The sequence below is a fragment of the Mustela nigripes genome, chromosome 1 (genome assembly GCF_022355385.1).
Source record: "Mustela nigripes isolate SB6536 chromosome 1, MUSNIG.SB6536, whole genome shotgun sequence".
Lineage (NCBI taxonomy): Eukaryota > Metazoa > Chordata > Mammalia > Carnivora > Mustelidae > Mustela > Mustela nigripes.
This window is the reverse complement of record NC_081557.1, coordinates 255,213,151-255,232,261: the sequence shown is the minus strand read 5'-3', so window position 1 is coordinate 255,232,261 and position 19,111 is coordinate 255,213,151. Positions and strand designations below refer to the sequence as shown.

At 35.3% G+C, this 19,111-nt stretch overlaps 1 protein-coding gene across 5 annotated transcripts in view; it reads left to right on the top strand.

The window, feature by feature from the left end:
• Positions 1-19,111, top strand: part of EPHA5 (EPH receptor A5) — a 348,718-nt gene that overhangs the window by 322,851 nt on the left and 6,756 nt on the right. For all 5 annotated transcript variants that reach the window (XM_059384724.1, XM_059384717.1, XM_059384701.1 and 2 more), the window contains 3 exons: positions 2,091-2,240; positions 12,657-12,850; positions 15,810-15,965. In XM_059384724.1, coding sequence (XP_059240707.1) covers positions 2,091-2,240; positions 12,657-12,850; positions 15,810-15,965 — 500 coding nt within the window. The remainder of the gene's footprint in view (positions 1-2,090; positions 2,241-12,656; positions 12,851-15,809; positions 15,966-19,111) is intronic.

The following is a 19,111-nucleotide window of genomic DNA, read 5'->3' as shown; positions in this document are numbered from 1 at the left end:
GTATTGGTACAACAGAATTTTCTGGGCAGTCTGTGCATTGCATGTTTTGAGTTTGAATCCCTTATTTTAATTCTAAATCCTTTCAATGTCAAGAAAACATGAAATTAGATATCCTTAATGTTCCAACTCCTTGTGAAGCTAGAAATATTTTTCATTGTATCTTTTCCATCATAAGATTTGGTTAACTTTTTAATACAGAAGAACACTTTTGGCATCTCACATTCTTAAGATAGATATATTACACATTTGCTTATTTAATTCAATTTTTAAAAAATGACTTCTACTCATAGCCTAAGAATAAACTCTTTTCATAGATTATAAGGCTGTTTTTGTTTTCATTTTTTTCCAGGGTTGCTTTGTGACTCATGGATGTTTAGGGACTGTACGATACTGAAAATTAAGAGTAACTTATCTAAGCAAACAAAGCCCTCTAATCGTTAGCTTAATAAATCAATAAATTAATTGGTAGAATATCCCTCTTCTTCTAGACCTAATTATCATTGTCATTATTTGCCTTGAATAAAACCTCAATTAAGAATTCTCTTGGGATTAGAGCTACACTTAATAAACTTAGCCTAAGCAAGAAGGAGGTTATAGAAAAGTCCATTCCCACTATGATTGGTTGGTATCTTGGTTAAATGCATAAAATAAATTTGTCAAGGTCTGTGTCGGTGTACCATCCTGGGGAGAGGGGTACGGAGGCAGAGTTCCTGAGACCCGCAAGACCTACTCCTCTGAAGTGAGCTGTGAGAGCAGTTTGTGGAAAATCCATGTACTGAGAGATGAGAAGATAAGGGAACTTCAGATAATTGTGATGTCAGATATGATGGTCAGAGGACCAGAGGAAAACTCCTCGGCTGAGGTTTGAAGTCAATCAACGAACTATGATTTTAAGAGGAATAGTGAGAACATATTATAGATATCCCAATGACACCTGGCCATGCCTAATGATGTGATCCTATCTATGAACGTATAATTATCAAAAGTATGTATCAGGAAAGTCTCCTTAAAGTGGTGTTACCATATATATAAAGGACAAATAATTTAAACGTAGTTTGAATAGTTCAAATTAACTGCAGCTCATGCAACAACTTCAAGCATTACATCAAACTGTTATTTCCCCAGGTCTTGAAACTTTGATTCATAAAGAGCAACTTAAGTTCCATTTTTCCTAGTGTTAAATTATATCCTCTCTGCCAAATGGGAAGGCATGAATTAATCTTAATCTTTTTTATATGAAAATATTCAAAGCCTATGCATTTCCCCCTTAAATATATTTTTGCCTGTGAATGAAATGTTTGGTTTCCTGAGTTTGCCTGCAGGATATAAAAATGTTTATTTTGTGAACTAAGAGGAAACCTACGAAACCATGTTTTTTTTTACTATTAAAAAATTCCAGACTTGATAATGTCCTAAGTTTTCACCACAATCTAATTGCCATAATTTTTAATATGGTTAGATTAAATGAGAGCTCTACCTCTTAGATGAAAATAAAAACAGTCTGTAACACCACAAACACAAAAATGCATTGGCAGAAAACAAGAGAAGTCCAGTCTCAAAGAAATTGAACAGTGATAGGGGACAATATAACTATACGTGATTTTCACGCTTGTCTTATTAACTGTTAAACCTCTCAGGGTTGCATTCAGCAATCAAGACTTCCCATTTATAATTCCTATGTTAAAGGAAAAACAACAACAACAAAAAACCCAACAACAACAACAAAAACAATGCCCTGGGAATTTTAGTCCTTTACTCTCTGTTAGAAAGTCATGAAAGTATACCTTATTGATTTGCTTGACTGCCTACTTTTCCCTCCTCGAGCTGCCATCATGATACTGTAATTGAGATGTGGGTCCTGTATGTGTTCCAGTAGTCAAACAGACTTTAAACCAGAAACCTTCCGGACAGCCAATTAGTAGTCAGCCTACAAGTGTTCACGGCCTGACATATGTGAAAAGAGACTGCATGCTGTCAAACAGATTCACTTAAAAATGCTACATCTCTTTCCAGATCTTTCTAGGGAGGCAGCAACATCCTGAGATTCATTTGAAGTCTGTGGTAATTCTTGTATTCTTTTTCCACTTTAGGGAGGCAAAATTCCCATCAGATGGACTGCCCCAGAAGCTATAGCTTTCCGGAAGTTTACCTCTGCCAGTGATGTCTGGAGCTATGGCATTGTGTTGTGGGAGGTGGTGTCTTATGGGGAAAGACCCTACTGGGAGATGACCAATCAAGATGTGAGTATGGAACTACTCTCCTCCAAGTCTGGACTGAAATGCTTTGTTCTCTGAGTCAGGAGACAGAACATTTTTCATTTCTCACAATGGCAGTTGTCTAAAAGAAGGAAATACTTTGCTTCTCCTCTGATCTGTTTTGATGTTGTCAGAATAGCCTTTATGCAGAAACTCAAAATAAGTTAGTACAAAGGAAAGGAAGTTACTATTACATAAAAGTCAGTCCCTTGCCAGACAGTGTTAGCTGTACTATAGTGACAATTCACTCATTTAATGTCACTATCATTTTCAAAGATGAAGAACGAGCCATCAGAGAATGAATACTGACAGCCACGTTTTTATGATTTGCATTTGATAAAGGCAGCTAATACTCCAAACCAAAAGGATAAATGATATTGATTTAATAGTGGATGTTCTTAGGAGATAAAAATAATAATCTATGTTTCTTTAAATTAAAAAATATATAAGAAGAGTTGGATTGTCTATTTAATTTGCAGAAAAGCACAGATTTTTTTCTTGTATAGAAAAATAATTCACTTAGAATAACAGGAAACTAAAATTAAAGGATCTATGAAAAACTCTTCTATTCAAGTTCAGAATGTTTATTATGTGATGCCTGAAACATGGCTCTTTGGTCTTTGCCTTTGTAATTTTCCATTGTTACTATTCAATACAGTCCTTCCCATTTTGGATTACACAGAAATTTGATATTTGCCCTTCAAATAACAACAAGTATGAAAGCAACTAACATTTCTTGAACTCTAACTATGTGCCACATACTGTCTTAAGTGCTTTATCAACTACCTCATTACTTCTTTCTAAAACCTGTATATGGAGCAGTCTTAACTCAACAGCATACTGATTTAAAGCATTTATTTTTCCTCCAATTATTTCTTTCATCCATGCTCTGTAAAATCTCCCACTCCTCTGCCTTTAGGGGTTATTAGACAGAGACTACAGCTCTGCAGCTGCATTTTATTGAAACAACAGTCCCATACCAGTAATTAAGATTCAATTTCAGATATAAAATTTCAAGTCCAGTCTAAATCAAAGTCAATGCCGTATCCATTTCAAAGTGGTTTCCGCATCCACAGAGCCAGCCTGACCCTCACTACCTAGACTGGGAAGGAAGAATGGTCACGTGTTTGCTCCTCTTCCTCCTCCGTCAAAGTTTGTACCTAGATTTTCCAGAGTTGTCCTTGATGGATATGAAGAAAAGAAAGGGCAGGATTGTTTTTATGTTCGTTTGTGGATGCCTCCTGTCGGTCAGATCCCCGAACACCGGTTTTCCAGTGAGGTGTGTGTCAGAGCTCTTGCACAGACTCCTGGGGAAACCCTCACTCTGCAGGTCACTAGAGGGTGAGGATGCACTGGGACTTCCCACAGCTCCTCTCACTCGCTGCCTTCTCCCGACCTCACGGTCTCTCACCATACAGTACACGCATATACATCACTGGCGAGAAACCCCTTCTGGTGGGTTGCTCGGCCATTGTTCCTTCTTTTGAAATATGATTGCAGACTGCTCCAGCCAGCCTGCCTTCTTCAAATCTCTCTGGGTGAGAAACCAGGGTCACACTTCAGCTTTTCCAAGAGTAATTTCACAGCATTCTTCTCTGATAGCAACACTAAATTGGGCTTAATGCATTCCTACTTCTCAATAAGCCTACAGCAAGGCAGCCAACCTCCCCTTTTTGTAGTTACTACAAATTGCTACAATTGGTTTTCTTTGTGTCCCACTCAACTTGGCTTTGGGAGGGAGTGCTGATTTATAGTTCTCTAAATTTAGGAGAACACAGTATCCTTTTTAGGTTTATTATTTTGGGCTAGGGCTATGGTACAAAAAAAAAAAATCACTGAACTCTTATTATATATTTGACAACTCATCAGAAAGATGCTGTTGTTATTCCTGTTTTTAAGTTAAGAAATGGAGCTTAGAGAGATTAAATGACTTTCTTAAGGTCACAAAAAATAATAATAATCGTTACACCAGAAATTTAAACAGGATTCTCTAAAATTAGTGTACCAAACTACCACACTGTCTCTGATTGAATCAATGTTTACTTCTTCCTTTTGTTTTCAACCAGCAAACCTAGATCAGCCTTTTGAATGAGTATAAAATAGTCAACTCAATACATAATAATTACTCTGAATTTTTAGTCTAAAGGAAGACTACACCTATTTGCTATTTACTATTCTCCAGAAGAATGCCAAACAGTAACTTGAACTATAGCATACTTCACAGTTTGGCTTCCAACTTTTCTCAAGGACTATGTTAATGCGTTCTCGCTAACGTTTGTGAATGTATTTTATTCTGCCATGACGGCAGTGTTTGTTTCTTCACTCAAAGAAAACCTTTACTCTTTATTGGACTAGTTAACTTCTTCTCAAACTTAACAATATTTTGACTTCTCATTCTGTCATTCAGAATTTTTAGTCCTTCTCAACTATGTGTGTGATACGTATAGCCGTGTCATCTACATTATTGGCAATTATACCTGATATAGTTGCATCTATCATAAATAAAATTATAGACCACAGTACAACATGAGGTGAGGTGAATGCTCGTAAGTGTTTCTGTTGATCTTAACTGGGTATGCTCATGTTCCTGGAGTTCGCTGGTCTACACTGGCGCACCCTTGCTCTAATCCATGTGGCTTTCATGTTCCTCTGGAGACCTACAGACTAGCCTAGATGTGAACTCATCTGTCAAGTGCCTGAAGGGCCAGAGGGATCCCAAGGGCACCTCCTTCTGTAACATATCTGCTAAAATCACATTAGCCAATCCTGTAATCGAGGGATTGGTCCAGTCATACTGTCTGTTGTGAATGGACAGTATAAAGTCACATGAAGACGGGCATAGAAATTGGGAGGTACAAAGGATTTGGGACACATATATTTTTCTAATTTTAGCCATTTGAGAGTCTTGATATTCCATCAGATAATTAATTTCAAACTATTTAGAAAAATAAAAGGGAATGCTGATATAAATTCTCAGGAAATTATAACAATAAAAAGTAAAATTTTGGTCTTGGCTGGGTTTTCCAAGAATCTAAATACAGTTTACAGTAAATGATTATACAGTTGCAGATCTTCCTAAAATGTCTGATTTTAATAAAATGTACAGTAAAAGCTATATATTTTATCCCAAGTTCACACTCATTAGTGGAATTTAATTTCTATGTATAGCACTAAGTTTGATACCCTCAATTTCTGTCCCAATTTGTATTCAAGAAACATGACAGATCTACTGCATTTGAAAATCATGATCACTGAATATTTCTTTGGAAAAAAATTCTCAAAAAAACAAAACGACTGATTTGGTGTTTTGAATGCTATATCCCATAATCTCTCCATTGCAGATACTAACTGATTCTAAAAAGGCATTGCAACATGAAAATATGACATTACCGTACATGCAGAATATTCTAAATCTCTCAGAGGAGACCTTCCACTATGTGAAGGAGACAGAACGCTGCAGTCAGTTTCTTTTGATATAGGACTGCCTCCGTCATCACAGAGAAAAAACCATAACAACACATAATAAAAATAAGCCAGAATGACTAAGATAATTTTAATATCTGACCATGAACTCCATGAACTAAGATAATATCCTGAAGTCAGTAGAAGCTTCTTTATTTGAGAGAATACATTTTAAATGTTAACATTTTTCTGAACTTAAAATCAAAACCAAAATAAGATTTATTAGCACGGCATTTTTATATTTAGTGACAGTCTTTCTCTTGTATTTATTAGGAAATGTATGAATACATAGAATATACTAAGCACATAGATTATAAAATGTTTTAAAAACTAATTTATTGGCACCTGTGTGGCTCAGTCATTAAGCATCTGACTTCATTCAGCTCAGGTCATGTTCCCAGGTTCCTGGGATCAAGGCCCGAGTCAGGCTCCCTCTTCAGCAGGAAGCCTGCCTCTCCCTCCCCTACTCCCCTAGCTTGTGTTCCCTCTCTCGCTGTCTCTCTGTCAAATAAATAAATAAAATCTTTAAAAAAAACCCTCATTTATCTTTCTCAATCTTCTCATGTGCGAATTACTTGAATTACTTTTCTTCTTCTTTTTTTTTTTTCTTGGTGACATTCAGTTTTCTACTACTATTTCTGTTGGCCTAGATCTGACTCTAAGACAGCAAGAATTTTTGACCCAAAAAGATGTCAACCTACTTTGTACTGGGTGTGCTTCTCATCCTCTTTCTATTCTTCGTTGTAATTACTGATATATATAGATATACATCTGGTATATGTATCTTTTATCACTGGAATAACTACTGTATGATAGCACACAACATGTTATAATTAACCAAAGTATGAAGAATTCAGTTTTCAGGTAAATATTGAATATTACCAAGATTTGACAGTGAACAAAGTATTTGACTTTTAGCCTCAGTAAAATGAGTGTATTTGACAAATATTGGTCTTTGAAGATAATATTAGTCTTCTGAGGATAATATTAGTCTTTTTAATGCTGCCTGCCATTAAATGAAAGTAATTATTTTAGTGACTGGTAACCTCATGTTAATTCTTATCCCTTTGGAAAAAAGAGATCCATAAAGAAATATCAATATTTAACTTCAAAAGCCCTGTATCTTGCTATTTAACAAAAATGACAACAAAAATAAGAGACAAAAATCTAGAACTGAAAGCCAGTCATTTTGGGGGCACCTGGGTGGCTCAGTAGGTTAAGCTTCTGCCTTCAGCTCAGGTCATGATCTCAGGGTCCTGGGATCAAGCTCCACATCAGGCTCTCTGCTCAGCAGGGAGCCTGCTCCCCCCTCTCTCTCTGCCTGCCTCTCTGCCTACTTTTGATCCCTCTCTCTCTGTCGAATAATAATAAAAATAATCTTAAAAAAAAAAAAAAAAAGAAAGCCAGTCATTTTGGAATCTATAACTCTTGGTCAGTTGTAGTGATTATACAAGGGAGTGGACTTGAATAGAGAGAATTCTTTTAACTTTATTTTATTTTTTTAGTGTTCCAAGATTCATTGTTTATGCACCACACCCAGTGCTCCATGCAATACGTGCCCTCCTTAATACCCACCACCAGGCTCACCCAACCCCCACTCCCCTCCCCTCCAAAACCCTCAGTTTGTTTTTCAGAGTCCACAGTCTCTTGTGGTTCATCTATACCTCCGATTTCCCACAACTCCCTTCTCCTCTCCTCCCAATGTCCACTGTGTTATTCCTTATGCTCCACAAGTAAGTGAAACCGTATGATAATTGACTCTCTCTGCTTGACTTATTTCACTCAGCATAATCTCCTCCAGGCCTATCCATGTTGATACAACAGTTGTGTATTCATCTTTTCTGATGGAGGCATAAACTCCATTGTATACATGGACCATATCTTCTTTATCCCTTTGCCTGTCGAAGAGCATCTTGGTTCTTCCCACAGTTTGGCGACTGTGGCCATTGCTGCTATGAACACTGGGGTACAGATGGCCCTTCTTTTCACTACAGAATAGAGAGAATTTTTAAGATCCCTTTAATCTCTGGAACTCTACGGATCTAAGATTGATGTGCTAAGAAAAAGACATACTCAACATACCTTTGATAAATATTGGAAACAGAAATAAATCTTACAAAAAATTGGTGTATCTGGAACTATTTCTGTAGTATCTGACATTTTTTCCAGGAATATATATTTAAACTTTAGTACTTCTGAAGAGCATCATATCTCACAGTAACAAAATAACTCATATGTGAGATTTCAAGTAAATACCTAATAACATAAGCGCTCGCAACCTAAGTAGAACTTAATTCATCAAAACACAAAAATCTGATTCCCTGGAGTAAGATTCATAACTTTCCCATATTATTTCCTTGGGAAATAATTCCAATGATGCGACTCCTCACCCTGATAGGAAGATCACAGATTTGCTTGCCAGAAAGATTTCAGTGTAAATCTTACCACTGCTGCTTCTTGGCTGTAAAGATGGGCAATTACTTAACCTCCTGGAGTCTCAAGTGTTTCATCTATAAAATGTGTATAATAATGTCTATCTTGGAAATATATGGTAACAATAAATGCAGAAAATACATGTACAGTTTGTATTATGGTACCTATGATATAATATCTGGGCCAGTCTAAGTCCTGCAGGAAGCCTATGCCAAGAAGGAATTCGATATACATTAGTACCATGAAAGAGCAATTCTTGTAAGGAAGAGGGATGAAGGATAGCTTGGAGAGATGTTAGACTGTGGTAATATTGCCTGTCATGGGAATCACATAGAAATGAGCCTATCTTATTATCCCCGCCATGCTCAATAACTGACTGGAAGTAACCCGTGCAGAGCTTGGCATTGGTGTAAATGGGATGATGGCTTTGGAACGTTTAGTGCTGAGGGTTGTTGATCAATTACCATGTAGCAACTAAAGATCTGAGAGACAAATTGTCATGATTGCTAGGCTCTGCACCCTTTGCAGCACAAACCTACTTTTCCCCAGCCAAGTTCCGGGAGCATCTGTTTCATGGGTCCGTAGATTCTGAAACTTCCTGAGGGGAATCTCAGAAGAGGCCCGTATGGAATCGCTGTAGTCCCTGTGGTTTCAGTGGATCTCAGGACCTCAGGTCCTTTGCCTCTCCTTCCTCTACTATCCAGTCTGGATTCCCCTCATTTACCAATCTGGCAGGTCATAGCGGCTGAACTGACAGCCTGAATACATCTTTAATTCTTGGGGGTTAGCATTTTCAGGCCACAGTTGTTACAAAAGAGTAACAAGAAGCCCCAGGTGCATCAGCTGGGTTCCACAGGTATTTTTCCCTGCCGCAATTGTGTGGAATCAGCTTAAATGCCCTATGGATGGACGTATGATGAGCTACCTGTAGTGACTGCTGGAACCAGCTTGAACCAGCTTGCACCAGCGAGCAAATTTTCAGGGAGCTCATGCTGATAGTTTGCACTTGATATGGAGGGAGTCTTCATACCACATAAACAAGAAAATGTTACAAATATGCTGCCCCCCCCGAACCCCCAAGGAGAACCAGTGCATCAGTGAGTATGTGATACTCTCACACATTCTTTCCTAGGAAGTCCATGCCCTCATTGAGAGATATGCTGTGGGGTGCAGTGTTTGTGGATCAAGCATTGTAAAGCTTGTAATGCTGGCTGAGCCTCTGTGAGTGGCGAAAGCAAACTGTACCCAGAATGTGTGTATATATATATATATATATATATATATATATATATGAATGACAGGACAAAACCACTGACCCTGAGATGAGAAAATGGGTCCAGCAGAGTTAGTTTGCTGCAAGTGAAAAGTGTCATACTGGGTACTCAGTATTGAAGTTTTATGTATTAAGAGAAGCAGCATTTTTTAAGATTTTATTTGTTGATGTGTGAGAGAGAGAGACAGATGGTGACAGAGAGAGTGAGAAAAAGAGCCCAAGAAGGGAGGAGAAGGAGAAGCAGGCTCCTGCTGAGCAGAGAGCCTGACCCAGAACTCCATCCCCGGACCCTGGGATCATGACCTGAGCCGAAGGCTTGACTGTCTGAGCCACCCCCGGGCCCCAAGAAACAGCATTCTTAAAATTATGTTCAGACTGTGGATGTACACAATGCCAAGGAAATTCATAGTTTAATACTTCAGATTTGGGATGCCTGGGTAGCTCAGTAGGTTAAGTACCTGCCTTCAGCTCAGGTCATGATCCCAGGGGCCTGGGACTGAGTCCTGCATCAGTCTTCCTGCTCAGTGGGGAACCTGCCGCTCCCCCTACCTGTGCGCTCTCTCTCTCTGACAAACAAATAAATAAAATCTTAAAATAAAATACTTCAGATATAGTGCATATGAACTGGTGCCAGACTATCAAACTTCTGGTTGTCTTTTTTTCTTTTTTCTCCTTCTTTCTTTTGTCTATCTTAACCATCCACATTAACACATGCAGTAGCAATAAGAAAGTCAATTGAGATTATGATTCACTTGGTTATATGTTATAAACTTTATGAGAAAATAAATAGTCTAAATTGCACTTTGATAGATTTCAAGCATTTTACTACCAGAATACACATGCCATTCATTTCTCTTCCAAACTATGAAGGAAACAGTAGTTAAAAAAAAAAAGAAATCAGTGTATCTAAATATAAAATCTAAAGTTATAGTTTAAATGTACTTTGAAGATAAATTCTAAAGATAAATGTAGAGTTAAATTCAGTGATCTAATTTCCTAGACCAAGTACTTAAGTTAACTTAGAGACATAATATTATATTTCTATATATAAATTTACCTGAAAATAAAATTAAGTAATATATTCTGGAAGTAATTTCTCAATCAAATAACTTATAAAATTCCTATAAAACTAATGACTTGGTTTAATTTATTCATTTCAGAGTCTCATATGAAAACTAGTTGCTCAGTGGAAGAAAGACAATGTTTAAAAATGTAGGTGCTAAAGGAAAAATAGAGCTTTTTTATAGCAGCTTTGGGAAAAAATTCATTATGAAATAAATCAGGTTTTAAGTAAGTAAAAAGCACTGTTCTCACTGAATAGTGCAATATTTCATGACTTAAATTATGTTAGGACATTTTATTCTGGTACATATATGTTATTAAAGATAATATCCACTGACATCAGCAATGAGAAGTCTTATGATAAGCAAATTAATAAAAAATGAATGTCCCTCAATATGTAAGTTCAAATGGTACTTTTAAGTTTTCATTTTTGCTCTTTTATTTGCTCACCAAAGAGAATAATTATTTTCTCAATTTATTTGGACATTTTTCTTTTGTAGTTAGTATCTATTTCTCTTGAATCTGTTTTTTTTTTAATCATTTTATTTTTCAATATTTATGAACTTTTACACATTAGGTAGGCCAACGATATGTTACTGTTTTTGTAACAGTTTCTACCATGGTTTACATTTTAATTTTTTATATTGTTTTTGAGTTCACTAAGGTGGTAGGTAACTCTCAGGAATTTTGCTCATAGTTATTCAGTTATTTATCTGACCATTTGTTTTTGGAGTCCTGGAGTACTTTTTAGTCCTCTGCCTGAACTTAATTATTTGTACTTCTCAGGAACTTTTATTGTATGCCCTTCCCAGGGAGATATATGCCATGTCTGACTTCAAATTGTGACCAAGTTATGATGACTTTCACATTTACATTATCATATCTAATATCTCCTGCAGCCTAGCCAGATTCCTACAAATTGCCATTTAGGTATTGCCCACTCGCCCCAAATAAAACAAGCCCCAAATTATACTTGTCAGCATTCTCTACCCCATAAATGTGTTTGCCTAAAGTAAAGAGCAACAGCCATCCCGTGTGAGAAGTCTGAACTTGCTTTATCTCAGATACATTCTCTCCTCCCCCTCTACCACTATATCATAAATGTCCCTTCAATATGCCATTTCATCTTCTTTCCATGTGCCACTGCTTTTGTTCAAATGTTATTTCCTTTATCATTGAAAGATTGGTTTCTTTCCAATCTTTCAAAATGGTTTTTGTAAATTTCCTATTCTAATTATACACACACACACACACACACACACACAATTTGTCAGGTCATCTCTAAACTCTGTCAAAAAATTCAATTAGCTTTAATTGTTAAGGAAATATTCACAATAGGATTTTGAGAAATATGTTATTGTTGTTGGCTTTAGTATCACTTAAATATTTAAATTTTCTAGAATGAAACTTGTATTATGTTCAGAAGCATAAATGAACTTCTTCTTTAGTGAGACATTTTCATGATAGCAGCAACATTATGAATGTTTTCGATAAAACAGTTTCACAATACTCATATGCACGGTTTTACTTAAAAATCAGTGATGTTTGTTTATAATACCTGTGCTACTTAGGCAGTCTTTCCAAATTCCTGATAGAAATCAGTAGATGATAATAAACAGACAGACTTTGACATTATTAAATGATATATGAGACAGTTATGCTAATTTAGCCTTGACTTATCCATCATTTACCATCCGAAAGTCTCTTCTGAAGTAAAATTGCAGTTCTATTACTTTAAAAAATATGCCCATAATTTGTCATTAAAAAGACATTAACTTTAAAAAAAAAAAGACATTAACTTTTCAGAAAAATCACTAATAAATGTAATCCCTGTTTGATTCCAGAAAGCAAGGATAAATAAAACATGAACATTATTTTTATGTCAATTAATTTTACAAATCACCCTTCATCAAGATTTTATGTAAAAATGATTGCCATTTATTTTCCTTATGATATGTGAAGAAAACCTTTGTTTTACATTGTGATAACATATTTACTTTTTTATGTTGCTTCATAGCAAATGGAAGTAATCAGATTTTAAAGATAGTGATGCTGGTTATTACTGCAAAAGTAAGACCTAGAAAGGATGAAAGTTGGCTAATAGGAAATTTCTCAAGCTGCTCTGTACTGAATTTCTGGTGTTGAGTATGGTTCTGTTTTGCTTTACGCAGGTGATTAAAGCAGTGGAGGAAGGCTACCGTCTGCCAAGCCCCATGGACTGCCCTGCTGCTCTCTATCAGTTAATGCTGGATTGCTGGCAGAAGGACCGAAATAGCAGGCCCAAGTTTGATGAGATCGTCAACATGTTGGATAAGCTGATACGTAACCCGAGTAGCTTGAAGACGCTGGTTAACGCATCAAGCAGGTGTGAAGCCAGACTTGAGAGATTTTCTTCATGTAGTTAATTCACACTGATGCCATCAACATTAAACCAATAAAATCATTTTTTATATATGCTGATCTATGGAGCTATATGACACTAATTAATCTAAATACAGTTTTTGCATAGTGTTACGCTCTTAAAATAAAATATTATTATTAAATAATTTAAATAATTAAAAAGTCAATGCCTCATCTAACAGGGAAAATGCCAGTTTCAATAAAATGTTTATTGTAGCCAAGTTTAGGTACATTAAAAAAAGGAAATGAGAGGTGCCGGGGTGTCACAGTCGGTTAAGCATCAGACTTCCTGTGGACTCAGGTAGTGATCTCAGGGTCATGAGATCAAGCCCCAGGTCAGGCTCCCTGTTGATCAGGGAGTTTGCTTGGGATTTTCTCCCCCTCTCCCTCTGCCTCTCCCACTTGTGTGCTCTCTCTCTCTCTCTCAAATAAATAAATAAATCTTAAAAAAGTATTTTTAAAAAGCCCAAATGTGTGTATTTTGATGTGTTTTGGATCTCACACAGGTGTGTATAGGGCAAAATAAGATTATGAGATCACACAGAAAAGCCAAATAAGCACAAATAAGCATCTCATAAACCAGAGGTATCTAACAATAATTACTCTTTGATTTCTTTATAATAGATTTTAAAGTCTGTCATATTTTATGAACAATGACAACTCCTTTAGAGATTCTTTGCTTTTATTTGGTTGTATGCAGATATTTGGCTAATCATCTAGTGAAGTTGCAACAAGACTTAAAGCTGATAAATGAGTTATTTGTGGAAAAAGATTGGTATGAACAAATGAGCATTTAAAAAAAATTCTGAATGTGCATGAATACATTTAAATAATCCAGTATATTTGTAAAACATGCTTTTCTTTTTAACCTGATAATAATTATCGTTTAAAAAATTGATTCTATACTTTAAAAAAATTGCCAGATAGTTATTTTCACTATATTTGAGGCAGTTTTTAATTTTTACAAGAAGTGTGACCAAATTGGCTGCCTATTAGCATGAACTAAATGAGAAATAATTTGTTGACAAAGTTACGGAAGTCCTATGATTCTGACATAACATTTGTTTACTAGGCAAAAAGTCATTTTTGAATACAAATGAGAAATGAATCTTCAACTTCTGTTCAAACGCCATTAACGTTCTGTAGTAGCAAGTGGTGAATTTTTCTTCTTAGCAGTTATTCCTGAAATACGTGCTTTTTAATTATTTATTATCATGTAAATACTAAGCATTTCTTTCATCTACTTGTTTGAATTATGTTGTCACAAACGGACATAAAGAAAGGAAACCGTAAAAAGACATTAGATATTCTAGATTGCATTAGTTTATATTGGTATCATTATAGATTAGGAGCAGTTTAAGAATCTCCAAAAAAATTTCATATTTTTTGTGTGCAATATATAGAAAGGGCTGGCTAGGTTTCATTTAAACAGATTTGGCTTAAGACTATGCCATTTAGTAGCCATCTTTTTTCAGGCATCTACAAATCTTAATTCTAAAAGGCGTTAGTCCTTATTCATTGTCTTTTCCTTTATTCTCATCCATGTCAAAAACATGGTGATTTCTGTAAACATGTAGACGATGTTTGAATATCTCTCAATACACTGAAATGTTCTCTTTCAATGATTTTGGTCTCTGTCCTACCTTGAACTCTCCTTCAAATGGTCATGTTCTAGAATTTGCTCTTACTAAAAGTTGCAACTCTTTCAGAACTTCAACTTCAGGATCCTACTTTCCAAATATTTCTTCCTGTATTTCTATCTTCATCAAATCTTTGACTCCCACTTCTTAAAGGCTACCAATCACAAGATACCCATTTATTCACCCAGATAGTCACGTGTCCATGTTGTGTTATGCTGTAGACTAGGTGCTGATTATACAGCTTTGAGCAACGCACTATTGGAGGAGGGAGATATTGAACAAAATAAAAACATTAAAGGACAACTTTGGTTTTGCAGTAGAGAGTAAGAATAGAAATTTGGGAGGGTAACTCTGAGGCTAGAGTAGTTGTGCAGGTAAGACATGTCTTACACTGACGTGGCAACAAATGAGATAGAGAGGAGTGGTCAGATGTGCAATGTACTGGAGGTAGAATGGATAGTACACATAATGGTGGATTGTGAGGAGACTGAGGACAAGGCTGAGTGAACTGTTGGATCATATACTAGAGTAGGGAAGACTTCATGGGGAAGGGATGTGAAAAAGATGAGAAATGAGGTTTCACACATGTTGAGGGGATATTCCTATGAGAAATATGGAAGTATAAAGTAGCTATATGAATACATGAGAAACCTAGGCTGAAAGTAAAAACTAGAGAAAAATAGATGCTGTGTGAAGCATAAAAGTGGGTGAAATTGACTAGAATGGAATTCTAGCCTGAGTAGAGAAGATATAGGGCCAAGTCCTAGGTGCCTCCAAATTTTAAAGTCAGGAAAAAAGGTAACAGGCATTTATTACTGTAAATTAACAAGTACCCTTATGTAAGAGCATAAAATTGAAGGATAAGTAAATTCTGAGCTTCCTGGAAAATTAGCATAAATGAACTTGAGTTTCTCTAGCAAAGTCTAAGAGCAATTGGCTTTACACAAATTATCCTTTATATCTAATTTTGGCAGCATTTTCTGTATTATTTTTACAAACAGAAAACAATAATGAGAAGTAAAATCTAAATCACCACATGGAATTTTTAGCTAATGTTTCATATCACAGAACACTTGCTTCTTAAGTCATTATAAGTTTTCGTTGACCACAGGTAGAATAAAAATCTGAATTTTGTGTTCTATATTTTGAATAATTTTCTTCCATTTTAGTATATGTTTCCCTATAAATATAAACACAAAGCTCCACTGATTGTGTGCTAATATCACAATTTGCTATAAAAGAGTTAAAGTGTTACTCTTAATATTGCTATTTTCTGTGTTTTAGAGTATCTAATTTATTGGCAGAACATAGCCCACTGGGATCTGGGGCCTACAGATCAGTAGGTGAATGGCTAGAAGCAATCAAAATGGGCCGGTATACAGAGATTTTCATGGAAAATGGATACAGTTCAATGGACGCTGTGGCTCAGGTGACCTTGGAGTGAGTAATTTTTCTGATAATTTTTACATAATTGCTGGGGCGAGAAAAATTGTTCAGAATCCAATCTGGATGAGGTCAAGGGAAATCAGTTAACCTTTGTCCATGTGTGACAGCTTTCAAAGAAGCCTCTTCTTTTTTAGCCTGTATTGTTAACAACTGCATGGTTAATGCTACTTGTGGCCAGTATCTTTGCTTCTTTGCTTCAAACAAATAACATTTTAATATTGGAATAATTGGAATAACAGCTCCTTGGCAAAATACTGGCATTTTGTGTTGTGGAAAAGATGTTCTTTTGACAAAGTTTTTATACTGGTACTTATGTTATATGAATGTAATTACAAAACAAACTGTAAGCACAATTGGTGTGGCTAGTCCTACATAATGACAAAACATTTTCTTAAAATTTGGCTATGATGAATATCTGGGTAGCAACAGCTCAAACAAAGCTTCCCAGGCAGGAATCTCATCTAATCTCTAACTGGTGCACCTTAATTCTTGCAATACAAGGATATATTAGATTCTGCCTCTGATTTGTTTTTTGGTACAATCTCAGTGGAACCAATTGTGCCCTTTTCTGTTTGCACGTTTAAAATAACATTTATCAAATCTTATAAATAAAAATCACTAGAGTTAAATATTAAATTCTTTAAGGCTGTAAGTTGTTTGTATTTTATTATATACTCTGTATGTGTAATTATTTTAGCCTAATATTTGTTATTTGTGAAAATTATCTGTTGTTAACGGTGGTTCCATCTAGCTTACATTAACATGAATAATGTTTTAACCTGTGAATATAACAACTTACTTTAAATTACCTGTTGATTCAAAGGTTAAAATATTGTAAGGATTAGAACATGGTAGACCATTCTAAAGCACTAAACCACAGTCCTTATTCCATTACTTCATATAATATGAACATTGAGCAATTGTCTCTCACCATTTCTATTCTGGCATTCTTTTCTTCATTGAATTCACAGTCCATCCACACAAAAGGTAACAGGGTACCATCATTTGTCACCAGATAATGTCATATTCTCAGCCTTTCTCTTCCTCGTATCTATAACTATGGGACCTAAACTCACTACTCAGCATGCTCTCTCAATTTGCTGAATTTCATCTTCACCCTCACCTCCAAATTGTATCTATTTGACGACACCTATGCTTTGCCCATTATTTCTTTGAATGCTCAAAGAACTCATTTGTGCTATATTTAAAATAGTAAACAGAAAATTTTGCTGATTATTTAAAGCTATTTTTACATGATTGCTATTTAATTTTTCAGTAAAAATGGTCATTTTAATTTATTAAAGTCATTTGTCATTTTATATTAAAATGATACTGTAGGTATTTCTTCTACCCAATGTCAGATTACTTGTAAATATATAATAAAATTATTTGCATTAAGTGATGTCTCTCTTTTTATTAAAATAGCACATATACATAGATATGTATATATTTACATCCACTATTTTTTGCTTCTCCCTTCACAGAATTGTTTTAAACACAAATAATGGTTTTTGCATTAACTATCTCTCTTTTAGTTTATCTCTTTGGGGCCCCAAATATGTTGACCACTTTAACTAACGTTATTTTAGTGTTTCATTTTTTATTGCTTTTAATTATTTTCTTTTGACTTACTTGTTGACTCCTTTCTCCCCAAACTCTCTCCATTTTGTATGTTTCATTTCATGACTTAATAGCCTTCTATTATCTTCTAATTGGTTCTCTACCCCATTTCTCTTCTCTAGTAGTTTTTGTCTGATCAGTTTTTCTCTACTTGGTTCTGCTTCTTCCCTTTGTCTCTATTGCGTTGGTATCCTGTTGCCTCTTGTTATATTGCCTCCTTTCAGATATTCTGTCTTTTAATTTATTTACCTTAACTGGAATAGTAAAATGAAATTAGGAGACTCACTAACATCATCCTGCTCAGAGATATTGGTCTCCATGTGTCGGTTGCTTCAGGTTCCTGGGCAGATAATTGCCCATTCCTTATTAGAAACTGAGGCAGCAAACCTCAAATCCAGTGAAGTTGATTTCTAGCAGCTTTAAATATATGTCCTCATTTATTATTTTTTAACCACATTTTTCCTATTTTATAAGAACATATTTATCAAAACATCATTTAAATAACTCACAGAATAGTGAGTAATCATTTACTTGCTTGGTCAGGAATATAAGAGAAAGGTTGTCTGTGTATTTTGCTTGCCTTTCACCAAAAAAAATTATTGAGGACACATGGCAAAGTTGCTGGGTTATCAGCAGAGAAAAAGACAAGCTCTTAAATCTTTAGATAATGATTTTTTACACATGGTCTTTACCCAATATCCAAACACTAATTTTATGGAGGCTGCATAATGTTATAATAATATAATAAAGTATTATTGTCAGTGTTATTGCCAAGGCATAATAGAAACTGAGAACTGGAAGTATACGTGTGATAAATGCTTAGATGGGGGAAAAGGTTACGATCGATTACTATAAGGCAAGAGATCAAACTGCCATATACTTAAACTAAAACATTATGTTAGAATTTATGCCATCAAATTTGTTCTCATAGTGGACTTAGAAAAAAGAATAGAAAATATTACAATTTTTCAGAATGGCATACTTTGACAAAAATTTTCTTCATAAATGTTTAATTTTGTTTGTGATTTCCTCTTTCTTTCTTCTTTCTTCCCTCCCTCTCTCCTTCCTTCCTTTCTTTCTTTCTCTTCCTTTCTTTTTTTCTTTTTTCTTTCTTTTTTTTTTTTTTTTTTTTCCTCCAGCACACGCATATATGGCTTAATGTGGAAAGGAAATGAGAAACTTAGCAATATTAGAATTAAAATGTATTCAGCAATGGGGTTTTCAACCTTAGGAGTTTCTGTCTGCCATTCTCTGTGCCTAAACCTTGCTATTCTGTGTATAATACACAGAACAATTGTTGTGGCAGTAATAGTGCAATCTGTACTTTGCTGTGTAAATGTAGGGACTTCTGGTTGATGGGGCAATTATAAGCTTGTGGCGAGTTGCAAATTGATTCCAAAGATCTGTATTAAGGACAGTAGTACAGTTGCTTTTTTAACTTGTTGTCAGACCAGTATTGTCAACTTTTGATTATTCAGAAGATGAACAAAATCCAACGAATTTAAATATTATGCCTGTTG